At 32.5% G+C, this 21,143-nt stretch overlaps 2 protein-coding genes across 2 annotated transcripts; one reads left to right on the top strand and one right to left on the bottom strand.

Moving 5' to 3' along the window:
* Window positions 1-1,623: 1,623 nt before the first annotated feature.
* On the top strand, window positions 1,624-3,896 carry LOC122581810 (anthocyanin 5-aromatic acyltransferase-like). The gene has a single exon (XM_043754099.1). The coding sequence runs from the start codon at window positions 1,853-1,855 to the stop codon at window positions 3,260-3,262; it is 1,410 nt and encodes a 469-aa protein (XP_043610034.1). The 5' UTR covers window positions 1,624-1,852; the 3' UTR covers window positions 3,263-3,896.
* A 12,205-nt stretch (window positions 3,897-16,101) lies between these two features.
* On the bottom strand, window positions 16,102-17,926 carry LOC122581581 (coumaroyl-CoA:anthocyanidin 3-O-glucoside-6''-O-coumaroyltransferase 2-like). The gene has a single exon (XM_043753815.1). The coding sequence runs from the start codon at window positions 17,869-17,871 to the stop codon at window positions 16,459-16,461; it is 1,413 nt and encodes a 470-aa protein (XP_043609750.1). The 5' UTR covers window positions 17,872-17,926; the 3' UTR covers window positions 16,102-16,458.
* Between the last annotated feature and the right edge of the window lie 3,217 nt (window positions 17,927-21,143).

Here is a 21,143-nt window from a genome sequence, read left to right as displayed (position 1 = left end):
TTGCGACGCATAGTACATGCGTCATGGATGTTACGTAGAGTAACTACATGAATACTTAAATCAACCCACAATTCATTAAATTCAAGCACAAATATTCAACTTAAAATCAATATCCAAAAACAACATAGATAAACTCCCACGCATGGGAAGAATCAGTTAGGCATAATGCCATAGTCTAAACATAAAGCAACAATAATAATCACATAAGATATGCAGCTCCAAATCCTACTTTGAGTCTGCTAAAGGCCACCATGCTATGCTCCTTAGCCACTTCTAACATTCTCAACTTGCACACCTAAAAGGATACTAAAAAGTGTCAACACAATGGTTGGTGAGTTTGTATGTTTTGTAAACAACTATCAAGTTATCAAGTTTTGTGCCAGGTCGAATATCATCAAGATTCACACAGCAATATAGCTATCAACTTACTTATGATAGTAAGAATCAAGTATCTCTATGCCACCAGCAGTTATGGTATACCAGGCCTAAGGTGCAAGTATCAACTATCAAGTATCTGGTGCCTCCAACTCCACCATAAGTAACAAGTATCAAGTATTTGGAGCATCCAACTCCACCATAAATAACAAGTATTAAGTATCCAGTGTCTGGTGCCTCTAACTCCACCATAAGTAACAAGTATTAAAAATCAGATATCTAGCATCCCAAACTCCACCACAAGTATCAAGAATCAAGTATCATAGTGCACATCATACAGTACAATTAAATAGCCATAAATAATGATAGACACAAAGGCACAAGTTTCCAAAATAAGTTGTCAAACATGAATCCAAAATAAGTTAGATAGGGGTTAATCGGGTCCTAGGTGTATACATGGATGCCATATAAGCAATGATTGGCTCCACATCAGCACTTATCCGGTACACTCCCACAAAAGGAGTTTTTGTCGGTTTCAATCCCCACAATGGACATTTCTTTAGTTTAGACCCAGAAAAGACATTTGGTCATAGTCGAAGTACTTTCTAATCTAATAGCCCTTTAAACAAAAAGAAATAGAAAGAAAGAAATATAAAATGAAAGGAAATCCAAGGAAAGAAGAAAAGATAAAAGAAAAAAGGAAGAGATGTTGGATGTGGGACCTGTTTTTTTTAATCATGAAACGGTCGAATCATATGGTGAGAAAGGTGGGCACCGCACTCCCCAAAACCCTCTCCACCCCACGGGTATCGGCTACACGGAATGGTGTTACACACCTTATGATCAACCGGTGTACACCATCCACCCTAATGGTTGCTTAGGGTAATTGATAGATGTAAAGGGTTTAAATGTATTGGGAGCTCAATACGAAGACTTTCTAAAAGGTAGTATAATACATAGTTGCTTGTTGGTGCTTATAGTAAGCTCGTAAAAATAAGAAGTTTTTTATATGATGGTTTGTAAGTACAGAATGATAGGTAAACATTAAAGTTTTGGGATTCTTGTAATATAAAATCCGAGGTAGCAAAATAACGATAAGTTACGGAAAAATGATGTAACTTTGATGTGAATTCGCGATTGTACGTAGTTTGTTTGTATTGACCCTACTAGATAGTCTTTTCACCCAATACTTAGTAGTATTGTGGTCTTTCTTCCAGAAACCCTTAATTTGCCAATGAAAACTAGATAACTTTATGAAACGAGTAGCTAAAATTACGACAGATATCACAACTCTCGAACCAAATAAGTGAATAACCCATGTGATCGATATAGTGATAAAATATTACCTATCAAAGACACACATATCACTCCTATTCAAACACCAAAAGATACCACTTATCAATATAAAGAATACAACAGATCCATATAATATAAGGCATGGTATTCCTTTGATTCTTTCTTATCAATCAATTAATCAATGGAATTGCCTTTCAATTTAACTATCATTGAAAAATGTCACATCTCTCCACCACCGGATTCCATCATCCCACCAATCTCTCTTCCACTAACTTTCTTAGACATTCCTTGGCTTTTCCATCCTTCAAACCAAACCCTTTTTTTCTTCCAAAAACCACCACCCAAAACCACCATCACCACCGTCATAAACCACCTCAAACAATCACTTTCTTTAACCCTCCACCACTTCCATCCTCTTGCCGGCAACCTCTCTGTTCCACCACCACCAGCCGAACCATATATTCTTTACAAAAAAGGCGATTCCGTCTCATTAACCATTGCCGAAACAAATACCAATTCTAACCATCTTTCTAGCCACAACCCAAGAAACCTCACTAATCTTTACTCACTTTTGCCAAAACTTATATCACCCTGCTTGTCACGTGACACCCACGTGACTAATGTCCTGCCTCTTCTCGCTATCCAAATTACAGTTTTTGGTGATTCAGGGTTTTGTATTGGTATCACAGTACAACACGTGGCGGCTGATGAAAGAACACTTGATCAATTTATGAGGTGTTGGACTTCAATTTGTAAATCTTTATTATTAAATAAAGATAGTTTTTTTGGGTTCAAGTTTTCTAGTACTACACCTTGGTTTGATAGGTCCATAATTTTGGACACTTTTTCACTTAAGTCAACATTTTTGAAAAAATGGTGGAACCAAATGAATTCTTACAAAAATTCCCATGAAGAAACCAAGAAAGATAATAATATGGTTCAATCAACTTTTGTTTTGAAGTTATCAGACATTAATATGATCAAGAATCATATTTTGGTCAAATGTAGAATGATAAATGAGGACCCACCAATTCATTTATCTCCTTATGTAAGTGCATGTAGTTATATATGGATTTGTTTACTTAAAGTTGGAGAAATTATTGATACAAAAGATGGGTGTCAATATTTAGGATTTAATGCAGGTGGGATTACAAGATTAGGATATGATGTGCCTTCAAATTACTTTGGTAATTGCATAGGTTTTGGGAGATGTAAGGGTTTAGAGAATGAATTATTAAGTGAAAATGGTGTTGTATTTGCAGCAAAATGTATAGGAAAAGAGATTAAGAGGCTTGATAAGGATGTATTAGGTGGTGGTGAGAATTGGATTAGTGATTGGAATGAATTGAATATAAGGATTCTTGGTTCACCAAAAGTTGATTCATATGGTTTGGATTTTGGGTGGGGGAAAGTTGTTAAAGTTGAGAAGATATCAAGTGATTTTAATTACCATGGTAATAAGGTAAATGTAATTTCTTTGAGTGGGAGTAGAGAGTTCAATGGTGGAATGGAAATTGGTGTTGTTCTTTCTAGAGATAGAATGAAAGCATTTAGTTCTGTCTTTAATGATGGTTTAAGGAATCTTAATTAATTGACGATGATAAATGATGTGGGCCAAGATTTCTGCACAGGAGAATAGTACATTTCATTGTTGTGATTCTTTCTTTTCTAGTAATGTACGCTTGTTTAGATGTGAGTTTTGGACAAATGTTCTATTTTAAAGTATTATATATACCATGTGAATAATTATGGTGTTTCATTAGTTCTTGGTGCAAAATAATTCCGATTTTTGATTTCTCTATTGGGGATCTTATTAGCCTATATGAAAAGGGGAACAACGGGAAGAATGCAGTCATACATGATACATGCAATCTTCTTTACTGCGTGTTGGTGTTTGTAGAAAGTGAGAAACGACGTATGTTTTAACGGGATCCCACCCTCTTGCCCTCTTGGCAAAGCTAAAAGAAGATGTACATTGGCTGAGTTTTTTCTGGCTTCAATGTAGAGCAAAATTCCAAGAATTAACATGGAAAAGATGGTGGAAATTCAAGTTACAGTCTCAACCAACAACACGTCTTAGTGGGCTGAAAGGGCTGGCTGACACAGAAAAAGAACATGTTTAACTGGGCTGAAATGGTAGTCAATAAAAGAAGCTGTTACTTTTTCTCTCTTTTATATGTTATTGTTGTAAAAAGACTTTATAGAAAACTGAGGTTTCTTGGGTATCTAATGGGGGCCCGGACCTCTTCAGGCAGTGCCGTCTCTGAGGAATTATAGACCTCGGCCGAGGGGAAAAAAAGTCCAGAAGACAGGTGCAACAATTATAATTATATCAACTAAGATATAAAAATGACGATAAGTGTTATATCAATAAACTTAACAAAAGTTACTATTCACAAATTTAAAAAAACAATACATAATCATACTATTGATATAACATTCGTTTTTTTAAAAACAAATTGGTCATAGCTAGCCGATGATTCGTGTAGTTATCCTAGCATTCTTCATAGCAAACTGGTTATCCACTTTTCATAGTTTATAATCCTACAATTGATCGTAGATTTGTAGGCTTTAGCAGACAGCATACACAGCAGCACAAGTTTAGTTAAGTGTGTTTTTTTAATCCATACACAACATACACGGCCGAGGTTTAATATTATTTTTTTATCCATAAAAGATTGTAAGTGGGTTTTTTTTTTTTTTTGGTTAAGTATCATGGTATAATTTTTAGATAACTGTTAAGATTTGTAATGGGACTAATGTATATACATAAAAAATAAAAAATCAGATCCCCTAAAAAATCAGACCTCAGTCGGTTGACCACCTTGTCCCATGTCTAAACCGTCCTTGTGTTCAGGGAACTAATATAAACGAGTTAAAAGTGAGAACTGGTGGCCCAAACTTATCCTATGCTCTTGGGTCCATTTTTTTAAGGAAAGAAAAGAATTGATATGATAAGAAGAGATAAGATTTAATCCTTCCAAATCATTCCAATAATGGAAGGAAGATTTTCTAAACACAACTAAAACTTCCTTTCAATTCATTTCCTTTCCAATTTTAATAAAAGAAAACCCAAAAACCTAACTTGTTTTAAAGTCACTTAGATTCTTTTCTTTTCCTACTTCACAAAAACTCAAGAACACAGTCTAAGTTTGGACATATTAATTAGTTTTCTTTAGTCCAAGTTCGGACAGTATGTGGTTTTTTAGATGGTGATTTATGTAAATTTAAGAACTTTATTAAAATAAAATTTATAATGTAAATTCCATGTATAGTGTGCTTTTTTTTCCCTATAATCTTTTCTGAATAAAATTTACTGTTTTAGAAAAAAACAACAAAAGTTTATACAATGTGAATCTCGAGAAAGAGTATTATACAATAAGAATTTAGAGGGTATCCCACAAGGTCAATATATAAGGGCTTAAGGAGTCATGAAGCCATATTTTTCAACTCTCCAAATCTTACCAATTATATCCATCAAACTCATTTTAATTTTTTAACCCTCTCAACTCATTTTTTAGGTATTCATAACTTTTTCAACTCTTCCAATTTTTTTTATTTTCTTTTTCATTTAATTTAATTAAACATTTATAATAAAACAATTTAATAAAACATAAAACAACTTAATAAAACATAAAATTATCCAACACATAAAAGTACCAAAATAAAACATAGTTCGTTACATGCTTATACAAATTATACAACGACTAAACTAGATAGATAAATAGCATAGAAATCACTCATTAAACTCTCATCTATGCCTCGTTGCAATCGAGTATTTTGGTTCAAGTATCCACACTAACATTTTCGGATCGGTGACGTGTTCGTGTGGAGTGGTGAAGAACTTAAAATCACTCCTCATGCTCTTCTCCCTTTGATGCTCCAGTTGTGCGTCCAATAGTGCTTGCTTCTTCGCATTAGCTTCCTTCATGTTTTCCTTTTTCTTTGCCCGTACTCAGCGGCTTTGATGGGTGGTTTCGTTTTAGTGTTTAAATTTATAAAAGTTGTACAAGTTATTATCTAAAAAACACACACACCTTAACGGACAGGGACCCGATCAGATGTAGTATAGTTTAGTTATAAGAACAGGATCGTTCACAGGGACGCGTTATTTTACCTAATCTAGTAATACGTGTAATTCTAGTGGTTGGGGGTTGTCACGATTTCCTATTAAACTAATTAAAATATTGAAAAGTAAATAGAAGCCGCAACTGCTTATTCATCGAAAGGCTTAGTCTGAAAATAATTTGAAAAAACAATTAACAGTAATTAAATTAAAATACTTGTTTGGCATCTCCGATCTAATGACACAACCAAATATCTTTCTACTTACTTGCTAGACTATTGGAAACTTAATCGCGACTCAGATTCTCGTTAGATTCACTTTGCCAAAGTAACTAGTGTTGTCCCTACACTCATACTACTCTATAAACAAGTTCTAGTTAGATTCATTATTTAAGCATTAATGACCTAAAGTTTGTGTTACTAATTCGTCTTTAAGTTATCCGGCTCTTAAGCCATGACCAGATAATAATTCTCTCCAGTTACCACAGTGCTTGTTTCCAAGTCACTGGATCGCGTCTGGCATTGTTAAGCATCATGTTCTATTCATCCTAATTACTATGGTTTTGGATTACTCGGTTACAAGTGAATCACCTTTTACATTTAGTTATAGACCAACTAGTGTTTTCCATTCTTATGTATTAATCCTAGTGTATGATTATAGACCGATCATCAGAATTAAATCAATACATGCAGATATAGAACCGATAATAATATGAAGGACTACTAAAACATGGATCTACGATAAACAGTAAAACACACTCCAACATATCTAACAAATAAAGTAAAATAGATAAACGTCTACATAATCACATCGATCCAAACAAGTATTTAGCATACTAGCCTGACATTATTAAAGGAATAACAAAGTCTGAAAAGATAAAAGACATTGTTTACCAACTGAAAGTAAAATAAAATAGTAGATCTAATCTAAGGATGATGATCGAAAGGTGTCGGAAGCTCCAAAACCTCCTTGGAATATGCAAAGTCGACCTAGGGTTGAATATGGGCGACTACGGCTGCTGAATCGGCACTCTCTTTGGGTTTTGAGGGTTGCTTCGACTTAAATAAAGCTGAAAGTCGGTTGCTGGTTTGGGCCGCCCAGCGGCACTGGGTATAGGCCAGTGACTCTAGAAAGGTGCTAGTGCCGCTGGCAGCTCCTGCTGCTTCTCATATTGCTTCGTTCGACTCCCAAATCACCTCCTTGTGTCATGTAACTTCATAGGCCTTCATTTTGAGTCACTTGATGTCATTTACCCTCATTCACATCTTCCCTTAACCTGCGTAAACATACGATATATTAAGTACCGATAGTTCCGGAATATTAACTCATTTAAGACATATAAATGAGGTCTTTTGATAGGGGTCTTTATAACAAAATGGACGTTCATCGGGTCTTTTGATAGGGGTCTTTATATGTAACACCCGTTATTTAAAAACCTGGATTTTCAAAAAACTTTCGCCTAACGGCGTTTAATAATAGCGGAAAAGGATCACATATAAATCTTCCCATCTGTAACCGGATGAAACTTTTGAAAACATTTGGTGTTACTAAAAGCATCATCGAAATAATAAAAGAAAATCCAAGTCTTGGCACCAACATAAATGTCAAGCATTATTACATAGTCTTTAATCATAATATCGTAAATGAAGTAGCCAAACAAAAGACCAAGGGTAGTTTAAGCATCAAAAACATAAATGCTATCGTCATTAATGTCTCTATCCATCCTCACCAAGCTATCCTTTCTCTATCTCTAAACTCATCTAATCTGATGGCACAACATTTTCAAAAGAGCAGGTGTTAGCTAATAAATTAGCTAAGTAAGAATAACATATTTGAAAACATTTGCCGATTAGATATATTAACAAAATCATATCATCATTATATGTTAATATCACATGAGTATCATAAACATAAGAAACATCATAAACATCATAAGCATCATATAGCATAACACATTAGGAACATCATAATCCTAAGTGTGCCTATCATCATAAAGCTTTATTTTCATCTTTCTTTACTTTCTTTATTTCTTTACTTTTCTTTTGCCTAGACGTAGGCTATGTGACATAAGCCACACATACTTAGGGATGTGGGGTTGTGTGTAGGCGGTCATAGACCATACAGGGAGTCCTCACACCCGACATGATGGGTAACCAATAAGGGGTCCATCGACGTCGTTAAGGAAAGACAAAGTCATTTCCAACTGAATAAATCGTTTATGCCTTTACGCATTGGTGGTTAGTTACTCCACCCGGAGTAAACAAACATAACTATGCCATAAGGAGCAACTCAAGTGACCACATACGCACTAGTTTTACAATTAGCACGGGTTAAATTTAACACAACTTTACATATGCTCGAGACTTCTTTATTACATTACTTTTTGCTACACTTTCACCTAAACTAATCACTTTTATCATTACTTTATACTAACGTAGGCTACACTTTCACCTAAGTTAATCACATATCATCTTTACTTTAGGGCCCTTAACATGCACGTGAACATGGCAATCCTAATCAAAGGACTACTAACTAAGTGATCAAGCCACACATTAAATCTTATCATAAACGTATCATCACTTCATGATCATATGACATAATCAGAACATCATTCCATAATCACCTATCATAATCATGTCATCATTACATATTCACTTTACATAAGCATATCATTACATCTTGATCATTTAGCTTAAGCATAACATCGTATCATGATAACATAACATAAACATGGCATCATATCATATTCACATTTCATAAGTATATCATCATTCCATAACATGAGAACTTACCTTATGCCTTTGCAACCTGTATATACATGTCATTCATCATAGAAGGGTAAGCGTCATATCCCATATCAACCTCCGATAATCCCCTTTACTTTACTTTCAATCATACATAAACGTTTAGAAGGTTTTACTTATGAAAATGTATTTTGTTGTACCACCAGGTGATAAAAGATGTTATCTTACCTCATAGAAGCGTACAAAATGATAACGTAAGTTACCGAGCTTTGCAAGTATTCCCGACTACCTATAATCATTAAACTACATAATGAGCTAATAATTACCCACTCACTTATGGTCATGAATCAAGTCTAAATACCTATAAACATGACTCATGACAATGCTTGATGCATCGGAGGTTCGTTTAATACTTAAGGATTACTTAACTCGACGGAACTCGGCATTCACTCACTAAATTAACCTTTCTGGAAACTTGACATCATCATCATCTTTTAAAAGTATTACCATTCGAAAGTATACTATCTCAAGATTCCGTGGATAACTTATTTGTTAAAAACGGAGTTACGGTTTGAGAGTTATACGCATTTCAAAAGTGATACTTTTTGAGACTGTACAGTGATCTCGACAAGGGTAATTTTGATCTCGGCGAGATCATCCAGCCCTCCAACCTTACTGACATTTGATCTCGACAGGGGCCTTTTTCCCCCTCGACGAGATCAGATCGCAGATCACCTTTTCGCACCAAACCGACCCGAATCATAACCAAACGCCACCCAATCGGCCTCAAACCTTATGAACGACCTTTAACCTTTAAAATTTATCATTTTAACATTCTAATGATGCTATGAAGACATCCATTAAAATTCACTTGATTTGCAATACAATAACATCCGTTTTAGGTCACCGAATCAATCAAAAACAAGTTTTCGACATCAATTGATCCTCTAATGAGCTAGACCAGTAATTAAACGAATAATATTGTTAATGGACATGAAATCAATGTTATTATACCTTTACTACTTGTAAATTGCAAGAAGGATGCAAAAGACTTGATCAAACACACTCGAAATCACACGTTTTGAAGGATTTTGCAAAGGAATCGAATGGAGAAGAGGGGGAACGGTTTGTAGCGGCCAACAACTGATATTATTGATTATGATTAGGTCTAAAGGAACCCTAATCAGCTGGACCAACTTTCTAAAGCTTACACTTAAGCCCCTCAACTTTACATATTCACATCTAAGGCTTAAACGACTTAACAAGAATACTTACTAACACTTTAATCACATTTAATCATCCTAAACACATTAACACATGAATCATTAAGGCTTTAAAACCTTACACATAATGCACATTAATCACACATAAACATTAAATCTCCTAGAGACTTAACGAACACGTTCTGTTGACTTAACAACTCAAGTCAACCGTTAAATACAAAGTTCGGGATGTTACATTATGGGGGGGAGGGGATTTTTTCTTTTAATTCAAACGGCTGGATCCCAACCGTCATATTTGACCAAAAAGCGTCCATCCCGTTAGTTGGCTTGCAACCCACCGAAGTCAACCCTTTGTCCAACTCGCTGGATCGACTGTCGTGTTTCCCAATGGGATGGGCTAACCCTTTGGCAACCAGCCATGACTCCATGAGGCCTAAATAAGGCTGTGGTTTAAATTTTCCTACATATTTTAAACATTACCTTTATATTCGTTGGTATTTGAATTTAAAGTTATTCGCATTTGAATATATTCCTAGGGCTAAAAAGTGAATTTCAAAGGACGTGTGCAAGATCAAATAAAGGGTCTATATAACGAAAAGTATCGGTAGTTTTTTTTTTTAAAGACAGAGCGGATAAATGGCTAACATCTCCAACTTTGATGCGCCCACGCTGGGTTCGAATCTTGGCATTGCCCTAAATGGTTTGCTCTCCCATGTGTAGATGAGTATAACATTGCTAAACCCCCTCACCACATCTGCATGCAGCAAGACTTGAACCGATGACCCCTTAGGAAGAAACCACAAAGTGAAAAACTCTCTAACCACTAGGCTATCATCCTAATGGCAAACAATAATTACTATAGTGTACAAAAAGGAAAATAATTGCGTATAGGAATTCATTAAACAAAAAAGAAATGTTATTATGATAAAAATATATAGTTAAAACTTCTTATTTTTTAATTATTCGTTGAATGTTAGTCTTTTAATTAGTCAAGGTTACGGAACTCGGGAATCGGGATCAGATTGGAGAGGGGGGAGTCATAATTTTTTAAAAATCGGATCGATTAATATTGAGTTTTTTATATAGATATTAATAGTTTTTCAAATTATATGTAAAAAAAATTAAAAATATATATAATACTTCCAACTTAAACATAACATGATATTTCAACTTAAACATAATTGTCTACAAACAATAACATAATTTATAAAAGCTTTAACAAAAAAGAAAATTTGACTTTGGTTGACCCGATCTGATACAGCCGAGTCTTGACCAAGTTGACCGAGTATGGCAAACTCGTATCGTCAGTCTGCCGATACACGATCCGATTCGGTAAGATCGCAGTATCAGCCGAGTTTCACAACCTTGTTAGTTATTCTTTTAAGAAATTACAGTAACTTATTTCTATTATCCATAAATCCCCAAGATAAGAATACTATAATAAATGTTCAAAGAATTTTTAAAATTTGAGGCCCGTCACATAATCGTGCGGCCCTGTGCGCTGGCATATATAACAAGTGTCAAGATACTCCACTACACAGATTCCTTTGCCATTTGAATATCAAGTTATTCAGTTGCCATTGGAAGTGGGGAATTTGTCCCATTAATGTGTATTGTATTATCATACATTATAGTTAAAAACTTTCGTTTCTTTCAACTTTAAAGGTTTCTTCCGGTTTTACTCTTTAGTTTTCTTAATTTTTATTTTTATTATCATATGAGACTCGTATTACTAAATATAGTAATAGATAAAGCTTTCTTTAGTCCCATAAACTTTAAAGGTTTTCCGTTATTAATTTTTTATTTTTGTGATTTTAATTCGTTCGGATTGGTATTCGGATGTTTGGTTCATAAAATTTGTTTGAATTTATAAGAATTGAAATTCTCTAAGTCCCAACTCAAGAGATGGTACCACTGAAGACACCTCTATGTCAATGGTGAGATTACTTTGCAATACGTTCACTGATATGGAGACGACCAGTTGTAGTAAACAGCATACCAGGTTATTGGTTATATTACTTATTAAGGTGGCAAATGTAAATAAGTAAACAATGCAATAAGTAAATACTTGTAAAGTAAGTTGGTGAGATAATATGTAATTTTCAAGTGTAATTTATTTATTAATATTAAATAAATTACAAGGTTATTGCGGAACCAAGACAATACAATAATGTAAATATACTAACAACCCTGATGAAATACAATTGATCTATATATACATGGAGATTATCTTGTCAATCGAAACACATAAAGTTGTGAAATATTCCTTTTGCGATTGAGAGAATATTGCACAAATTTACCAAGAATATTGCAAAGCATAATATGAAAAGTTAAATTCTTGTTGTGCAAAGACCTCTATTTATAGGCAAAGTTGGTATTGGAATTCCAACTTTGCTGTACAAATATGGTTGAGAGCATTTAAGGAAGCAATTTGAATTCTTTTGAAATGCTTGATAAAGTAAGACATAAAGTCAATTTATCTAACCTGCTTTATGCACTTTTTGTACTTTAATCAAAGATAATTGTTATTGTCCGAATAATAGTACATAAAGCAAAAAGGTCTTCCTCGTAATTATTGTAAAACTTTGTAAATACTATACACTGATGGATCTCCACTTATCGATCTGGGCAGAATGTATACTGGGCTTCGCTGCCATGGTTATTCTCTTCCACGTGTTGTCTTCAATTTCAACTGAAACTGGACCCGACAAATTCAATATCCATTATTTGGTTGAGAAGTAGATGAAATTATTTTCTAAAAAATTCCATCAAATTTTTAAAACATGAAATCTATAATTCTTCACAAACTTTATGAAATTTTACCATGTTATCAACATACCCTTATACAAGCCAATACCACAATAACAATTTCCAATGATTTGATGTCCCTCTAGATATTAACCACCATTCCTAAGCACCACCACCACCGCCGATGTTATTTATTCCTGTTATCACAAATTCTGGTGGTCGCTGCTGCTACTTAGGAAGATAATGGGGATCGAGGCTGCCGGAAAACATATATATAATAAACATCTAATAAAAGGATGAATGAGGTGAAAGATGTATAAAGGTGTTTATTTGTATGATATTATTGACCGATAAATAAGAAAATGGTGTGTTTTTAATGCATTGTGTTTTGTGTAGTGTGTGGGTATAAAATATCGGGGATCAACAAGGTCTGCCCTTTCCCTATCCCTTCAAAGCCCGGTTGGGCGCTAGCGCTTGACTAATAGAAAGTCAGACTCTTCTGCTGAGCGAAGCTGCGAGCCTACCCTTCTCGAGCCTACAACAATAGCTTACGCTTACCAAGCCTAAAAATAGGGCTACAGCAAGCAAAGCAAGCTTTCCCCCTTCGTTTGTTGTGGGTCGCGCCTCACCGCAGGCACTGAATGTATGAAATGAGTGGGGATCTTCCTTCTCCCTTGATAATTACCAAGAACTTCATTGTCACTAGTGTTCTTTGTTTGTTTTTCATGATCTTAAAGGCTGTTGATTTGTAATAATATAAATTAAATAATGTTATTTTTATTTTATTTTTACATTTTATGTGAACAATTATATTAATGTGTATATTATTATCATTATTGTAGGTTATCAAATTGAAATAGGAACTATATAATAGTATAAATATAAAATAAAAGATTAATTTTGTCATTTGACATATCGTATATTAAATTTATTTAACTAAATTCTTTTGAATTTTATCAGTTATGCACAAAACACATCAAATTTCAATTCCTATAAATTTTAATTCATTTGGTAAATTCTAGTTAGTAGTTAAACTCTTACGAACCATGAGTTGACTCTTACGAGTCAAATCGATTTAAACCAAAAACAAGTCGACTTGTTAGGTGACTCGTTTTTTTCAGACTCTTACGAGTCGCTATATAAACTTGGACCGAGTCACGAGTTGCAAACTTATAGTTATTGTAGTTTGATAGTATAGTTATATATTATATTTATTGCTCAATTATTTTGTGGTATGTATGTAGTTTTGATTCTTTTATTGAGAATATGTAACTATAATAAGTTGTAAGTTTATGATTCAAATCTATTGAATATATAATATTTTGGTAAATTAATTAAGATAATTAAGATATATTTTGTTTTTAAAAATGTCACATATATATAATTTTACCATTTTAAGTTCAAGTCGAGTCAAAAGTTACAAGACGATAACTATGATGAAGACGATAACTATGATGGAGCCCTTAAGTGTTTCTGATAGGGAATTTTATTCGATGAGCATCCCTAACGTACACTTTCACTAACAAGTTTTATCTTGGTCACTTGAACTTAAAAGGTTTTTTCGTTTTTGCCCTCTAAATTTACATACTTACTTTTTATTGTTCATATGGTCCATGACTCCATGTGACTATATGAGACATTATATTACTATACATATTAACCATCTATCTAGATCTCTCCTTATCTTATCGTCATCAACTTATCGTTACTGTGACATCAAATTTTTTTTTTTTTTTCTTCAATACAAACCCATGACTCCATGAGCCACCATCCCTTATGAATTATCATACTCTCATCCCATCTCATTTTTAATCTAAAAATATTAGATACATAAAACGTCCCGCTAAAATCTCTTTGAACCAATTCTAAAAAATGCTTAGGAAGGACACGACGAACCTAAAGATGGGGTCCCGCCTATCCTAACGAGGGGTCAAGGTGCAACACAACGACGGGCTTAAGAGGTGACCATACGGAACGACCTTACACTATAAAAGATTTTTTTGTTTATTAATAGAAAGAAATTTTGCTTCATCTACCATCTACCAATCTATATATAACAAGGTACTAAATTTAATTTTAAATAAATAATAACCTTTATATGATTTTCAACTTTAATTTATAACCTTTAGATCAAAATAATGGTATTATTATCTAATTTATTATTAGTTAAGTACAACATTAGACTTTCTCATTAATTACACTTTTTTTTTATCAATAAATTACACTTTTTGTTTTCTATTATTAATTACACTTTACAACCTTTTGATCAAAATAACAATATTATTATCTAATTTATTTTTAAGTAAACACAACATTAGTCCTTCTCATTAATTTATATTTTTTTTTGTTTTTCTTCGCTAATTTACATTTTTTGTCACTTTTCATCGTCAATATTTAATTTAAAAAAGATATTTAATGTATATAATAAATCATATATAAAATTGGAATAATAATCAAGTTTATATATATTTGTAATTGTCGGTTCTTTAGAAGTTAACACTAATAGTTTATCGTAAATAAACAAATAAACAGTTATTGTAAGCAACTTTTACTTTATATTTATTCACATATTTACTTTGACAAAATTATATTAGCCAATTAAGTAATACTCAAATCGAATGGTGATTAAACACAAGATACGATCTTTATAGATAAGTATGAGCCAATTACATTGCATCAAAAATAATGATTTTCACAACAAAAATATTATAAATCAATTTCTAAAAACATAAGTTATTAAAAGAGTAACCATTCATGTTGTTGGTGACATTATCATTTGCTGGAAATTTTATAATCATACTAAATAAAAATGTTTTACTTATAACTTATCATGGATGACTACTCTCATGGACTTGAATATATGTTGAGAAAGAAAGAATGTTCTGAATGTACACCTCAAATAAAACAATCAAGTAATGTATTTATAGGCATCTTATTTTAAATGTCTTTCAATCTTTGTTACATGCAATGATCTTGTGACCTTTGCATAAAAAAAATTATGTGATAGTTGTACACTCAACTTTGTCTTCTATATTTATTTTTCGTCAACGACTTAGATCAAATTTTATAATCTACAATAATACATCTTGAATAATGTTTGTTATTAAGCTTATTATATAAAAACATATGAATATTAGGTCAATTTAGACATCCAAGCTGACCTAACTTAAAGAGGATAAACTTACTCAACTCACGACTAAAGTTTAAACATTCTTACAATGTTTGTTATTAACAAATCTAATCAGTTATATTAAAACTCAACATGTATATCGTACTAAACAACCTTGGCATATAGTTTTTTTTTTATATATATAATCATATATCTTATTTCAACATGCCTTTATCTATAACTATATTAATTAAGTTATTATAAAAACTTAATATGTTTAAGTCACATGTATTACACGAGAATTTGGGACAAACATTTATTAAAGGAGCTCTTTAACGAAAAATCTCCCCCTACCCCACATGTTTAACATATACTGTATTTTGGGACAAACATGTGTTAAAGGACATTGCTGTAAGAGTGGTCACAACGCCCAACCATGAAACCATCACCAGTAACCGTGCCCGATCAAAAAATTCTCTTTCCACCAATATTTAGCTACCATTAATACTCAAATAATTAACAACGCAAAACAACAAAACAAAAACGCAAAGTAATTCCTAGTGGCATACTGGCATTCACGAAAGGCCCATCAAGTTGATGGCATCAATCATGGACTACGAGTCCATCATCCAATACGAGTCTACCACAAACCACTCGTGGTGGCACTACTAGCCTCTAAACATTTAGAAATGTTACAACACGCATAAAATTCAGAATAAATGTCCTGCCAATATTCCTTTCATCGACCATATATAATACATTTACAAAGATTTGTAGCACAATGCTTAGAAGGACTTGAAATGGCTTATTAAAAGAAAACTAATTAAGAGAAACAAGCTGATTAATTATGCACTCTTTTTTTTTTAATTTCTTTGAATGAAGTCTTGATTGGCTCTATTAGCATTTTTTTGCAAGTTCCACTAGCCCATTGTTGAAGAGAGTAGTAAATTCACTCATTTTGTCCTTAGAAAGAACCACCCCAATTTCAAGTCCACCATCCATAATCTCTCTACCTCCATTCATAGTCATGACATGAACTCTACCATGTTTATCACCTGATATCTTCTCAATCTTTTCAGCTTTCCCAACACCAAAATCAATCCCATAAAAGTCTACTTTTGGTGAACCAATTATCCTAAGATTCAACTCATTCCAATCCTTAATCCAATTCTCCCCACCTTCAAGAAAATCCCTTACAAGCCTATTAATCTCTATTTCGAACGATTGCGTGGCGCAAACAAGTCCATTTTCACCCAACAATTCACTCTCCAACTCCCCAAATCTCCCAAACACTATACAACAACCAAAATAACTAAAGGGAATTTCATATTTCAATCTACTAATCCCAGATGCATTATATCCTAAATAAACAGGATTATTATTATTTTTTGTTTCTTGAAGCTTAAGTAAACAAATCCAAGTATAACAAGCTCCAGTCTCATAGAGTGACAAATTTAGTGGCGGATCCTCTTTCAACTTCTTGCATTTTCCAACAACATATTCTCTGATTGTCTTAATGTCTAATGGACTAAAATAGAAAGTTGATTGAACAATATCTTTTTCGGTTTCTTCATAGGAATTATTATTTTTGGGAGAATTCATTTTGTTCCACCATTGTTTTAATAAAGTTGTTTTGAGATTATTAGGGTCCAAAATGACATTTCTATCAAACCAAGGACTATTCTTGAATGCAACTAAAGATTCATTGTTTAACAAAGACTTACAATATGAAGCCCATAACTTCATGAAAGCATAAAGTGTACGTTCATCACACGCTGCATGCTGTGACGTCACTCCAATTGACAACCCGGAATCGTCACCAAAAACAGTTACTTGTATTGCAAGAAGAGGGAGAACCAACAAGGTGACGTCATCATTGTCATTTTTAATGGATGGGGATGGGAGTTGGGTTAAAAGTGAGGAAAGGTCGGTGACATTTCTTGGATGGTTGCCAGAAAGATTATCAATATTTGTGTTTGTTTTTGCAATAGTGAAAGAAACAGAATCTCCATTAGTGTAAACAATATATGGTTCAATTGGAGGGGGTGGAATTAAAAGATTTCCTGCTAGAGGGTAAAAGTGTTGGAGGGCTAAAGAGAGTGATTTTTTTAAAGTGGTGATGAATTTTGGTGGTATTTTTTTGTAAAAAAAAAGTGTTTGATTTGGAGAGTAAAAAAGCCATGGAATGTCAAAGTAAGTTAAAGGAAGTGTGATAGGAGGTATGAAGGATTCCGGTGGTGGAGAAATATGGTATTCTTCAATGATATTAACATGAAAAAGATCCCCCATTGATAGGAATTGTGTGGACATATATCGTTATTATGATATCTATTGTTATTATGATATCTATTGTGTGCATATCATTTACAAACTTTCTTATATGTATTTATATAGGTCGAATATTGATGAATTTTGATTAAAAAAAATTGTGTTAGGTGAGGCAAGATGAAGAAAGTATAGCCACTTATAAGATAAATCATTGATAGCCTTGTCTTTGGAATAATAGACAACAGATATATTTTGCATGGATCAACTTTATTTCACATGGCATGGACCGATTCGGTTCCTTTCCCCAAAACACGTGGCATATATTTACTTATGTATTTATAAGGGTAGCTGGTAAAAACATTTAAAAACTATATTTTAATACATTAAAAGTATATAAAACTAACATAATGTATAACTAATTATCATTATTTAAGTGTTTAACAACACATTGGCCTGTCAAAATCGAGAAATATCATTTTTTTTTTTTGTGTGCATCTATCTTGGATGCATATTCATCAAAATGATACATCCAGCAAAAAATGTGATTTTTTTCGGTTGGATACGGTACAGGCGTAACCCTTAATTCTAAAAGTTCCGCCCAGAGATGGTTTTTTCGGTTCTCACCTTTGTTTTGATTCGCACTTGATATATATATATATATGTATATATATATGAAATTTCTCGTATCACAAAGGTACGAACTTGTAATTAAGACGTACTGTCCGTAACCGACTCACTGGTCCAGTGACGTAGTGTCAAGAAAGAACCATGGTTAATTGGATTAAGATGTATTGTCAGTAACCGGCTCATTGGTCCAGTGACGTAGTGTCTAGAAAGAACCATGGTTAGCTCAAGCTCGATGTTTAATGATTGATTATATAAGGAGAGTTGAGTCATTTCATTGTGTTCAATAAATGGATTCATTGGTTTATTGTAATTCTAACTACCTACCTACCCACACAAACACACTTTACACGTGCTAAACTAAAACCTCTAATAATCCTACAACAAAAAGCTTCATTTCACATAGATAATTATTAACAATCGGTAAGAATCAAGAATTTAAAAGTAAGGTGCTCGCAGCTTGTTTTGATCCAGTTTTGTCTAAATTTCAAATTTAACCGTACGGTCTTAAAATATATTCATATAAAAATATAGAACAAATATATCCATTATTTAATGACACATATCCAAAGGTTAATAAAATTAACTTTGATAATTTTGGCATAGAATATGCATCACAAGTTATTAAACTACTAGATTAAACCCAGACGTTGTCCGGGCTGACTGAAAATATAAATAATGAGTATATTGATAGTTACAATATTATTCTTAGTTTATGATATTATAAAAACTATGAAATTACGATTGATGTGAATAATAAGATTATAATTTATGAATATATGATAATTTATGAATATATGATAGATGTTAAATATGTTAAAATATGACAAATTAAACATGATATTTTGTTATAGCAACTTTATATGTAAGAATAATAACATTAATAGTAGTAGTTATTATAAAAAGAAGTAAAAAATAAAATAAATAAAAATTATAATAAAAATATTTATAAAATAGAGATAAAAAGTATAATATAGTGATTTGATATTTATTTATTATAATTTATTAGTGATTAGGATTAAGACTGGATGAGTTATAATATATTTATATAAAAAAAAAAAAGTTTTGACACATACAAAATGGTAATTTGTAAAGATAAAGACTAAACATATCATTTGTTAATTATATGGATAGATACATAATATTTATAAATAATTATAAGTGAAACTTCACAAATTAAAACTAAAAAAATTATAGGACCATGGCAACATTATCTTCAAATATAATATAGATAATATTGCTAAACAAATGTATAAAAAAAAAACAAGAAAAGATTATTACTATTATTTAGTTAGCTAATAATTATTCAAGTGAGTTATCCAATCTCACTTGCGATAATTTAATGAAAGTTAGCATTGTAAAATGAATACAAATATAATTAGGATGATATAATAGAGTAGTTAATTAATTAATTATAGTATTAAATCAAATCAAATGACAGGAACCAAAAAAGTTACGACTTAGATTACGAATAATAATTAACCCAACTAAATTTTAGGGAATAAAAAATATTACTGTTTTTAAAAAATGACAACTCTATTATTAATATTAAATATTAAAAACCAAAATACATTAAACTTAATTTTCAAAATAAACCAAAAATAAGCAAAAATTATAACAATTTGACAAATACGTAAAATCCTACATGTCATTCAAAAACAGTTGCCACATAAGCATTTTTATATCTCTTAATTATATAGAGAAATTAGAATGTGCATGACAAGTTATCAAACTACTAAATTTAATACACAAAAACAAATAAGTTATACAATTGTTTAATAAGGGGTGAGTTATTTTGAGAACTCCTAAAAAAAAAGAACTCAAGAACCATTTTGAACCACACATTCTTTTCTTCTTTCTCTTTCTTCAATTAAATAATAAAATTCACCCAAATCATTCAAAATGTTCTAACTCACAAACCGTAAATCGTTAGACAAAACAAAAAGCATGGGTAGTCTTAAAATTTCGTCTTCTTTCATTAGAGATCCAATTCGATATACTTTTGACGACTTTTTAATTTTCGTTTTCTTTTTGGTAGTTAAAAAATAACTTACACATGTGTAGGTTGAGCTTGCACATGTGTAGGTTGAACTTACACATGTGTAGGTTAAACAAAAATTATGATTCGGAACGGGCTTCGCCCTTAAGGATATTCATAAACCAAAGCTAGTGGGGGTGATAGGTCATAGAGGGTGATAGGTCGTAGGGTGATAGGTCATAGAGGGTGACAGGTCATAGGGGGTGACCAGTGAGGGGTGATCTACCTAACGGGCTCCGCCCTTAGCCGATGTTCCTCTGCCATGGACTGACGGGCTTCGTTCTTGGCTACCATGGCTCTGCCATGGATTGACGGGCTCCGCCCTTGACCTTCATTGTTGTGTACATATGTTCATTTACTAATTTAATGTGAAAACAATGATCTTACACATGTGTAGGATGAACGCGATGGGGAAAAAAGAACGAAAATTAAAAAGTCGTCAAAATTATATCGAATTGTATCTCTAATGAAAAAGGACGAAATTTTAAGACTACTCATGGTTTTTGTTTCGTCTAACGATTTATGGTTTGTGAGATAAAACATTTTAAATGATTTGGGTGAATTTTTTTATTTAATGGAAGAGAGAGAAAATATAAGAAAATGAGTGGTCCAGAATTGTTCTTGCGTTCTTTTTAATTTGTAAATTCTTAAA

The sequence above is a fragment of the Erigeron canadensis genome, chromosome 9 (genome assembly GCF_010389155.1).
Source record: "Erigeron canadensis isolate Cc75 chromosome 9, C_canadensis_v1, whole genome shotgun sequence".
NCBI classification, from domain to species: domain Eukaryota; kingdom Viridiplantae; phylum Streptophyta; class Magnoliopsida; order Asterales; family Asteraceae; genus Erigeron; species Erigeron canadensis.
Note: the sequence above shows the minus strand (reverse complement) of the source record. Positions and strands in the feature narration are given on the sequence as shown.

Bases quoted from the DNA above. Each gene is read 5' to 3' on its own strand.
- LOC122581581 (XM_043753815.1), bottom strand. From the start codon at position 17,871: ATGTCCACACAATTCCTATCAATGGGGGATCTTTTTCATGTTAATATC.
- LOC122581810 (XM_043754099.1), top strand. From the start codon at position 1,853: ATGGAATTGCCTTTCAATTTAACTATCATTGAAAAATGTCACATCTCT.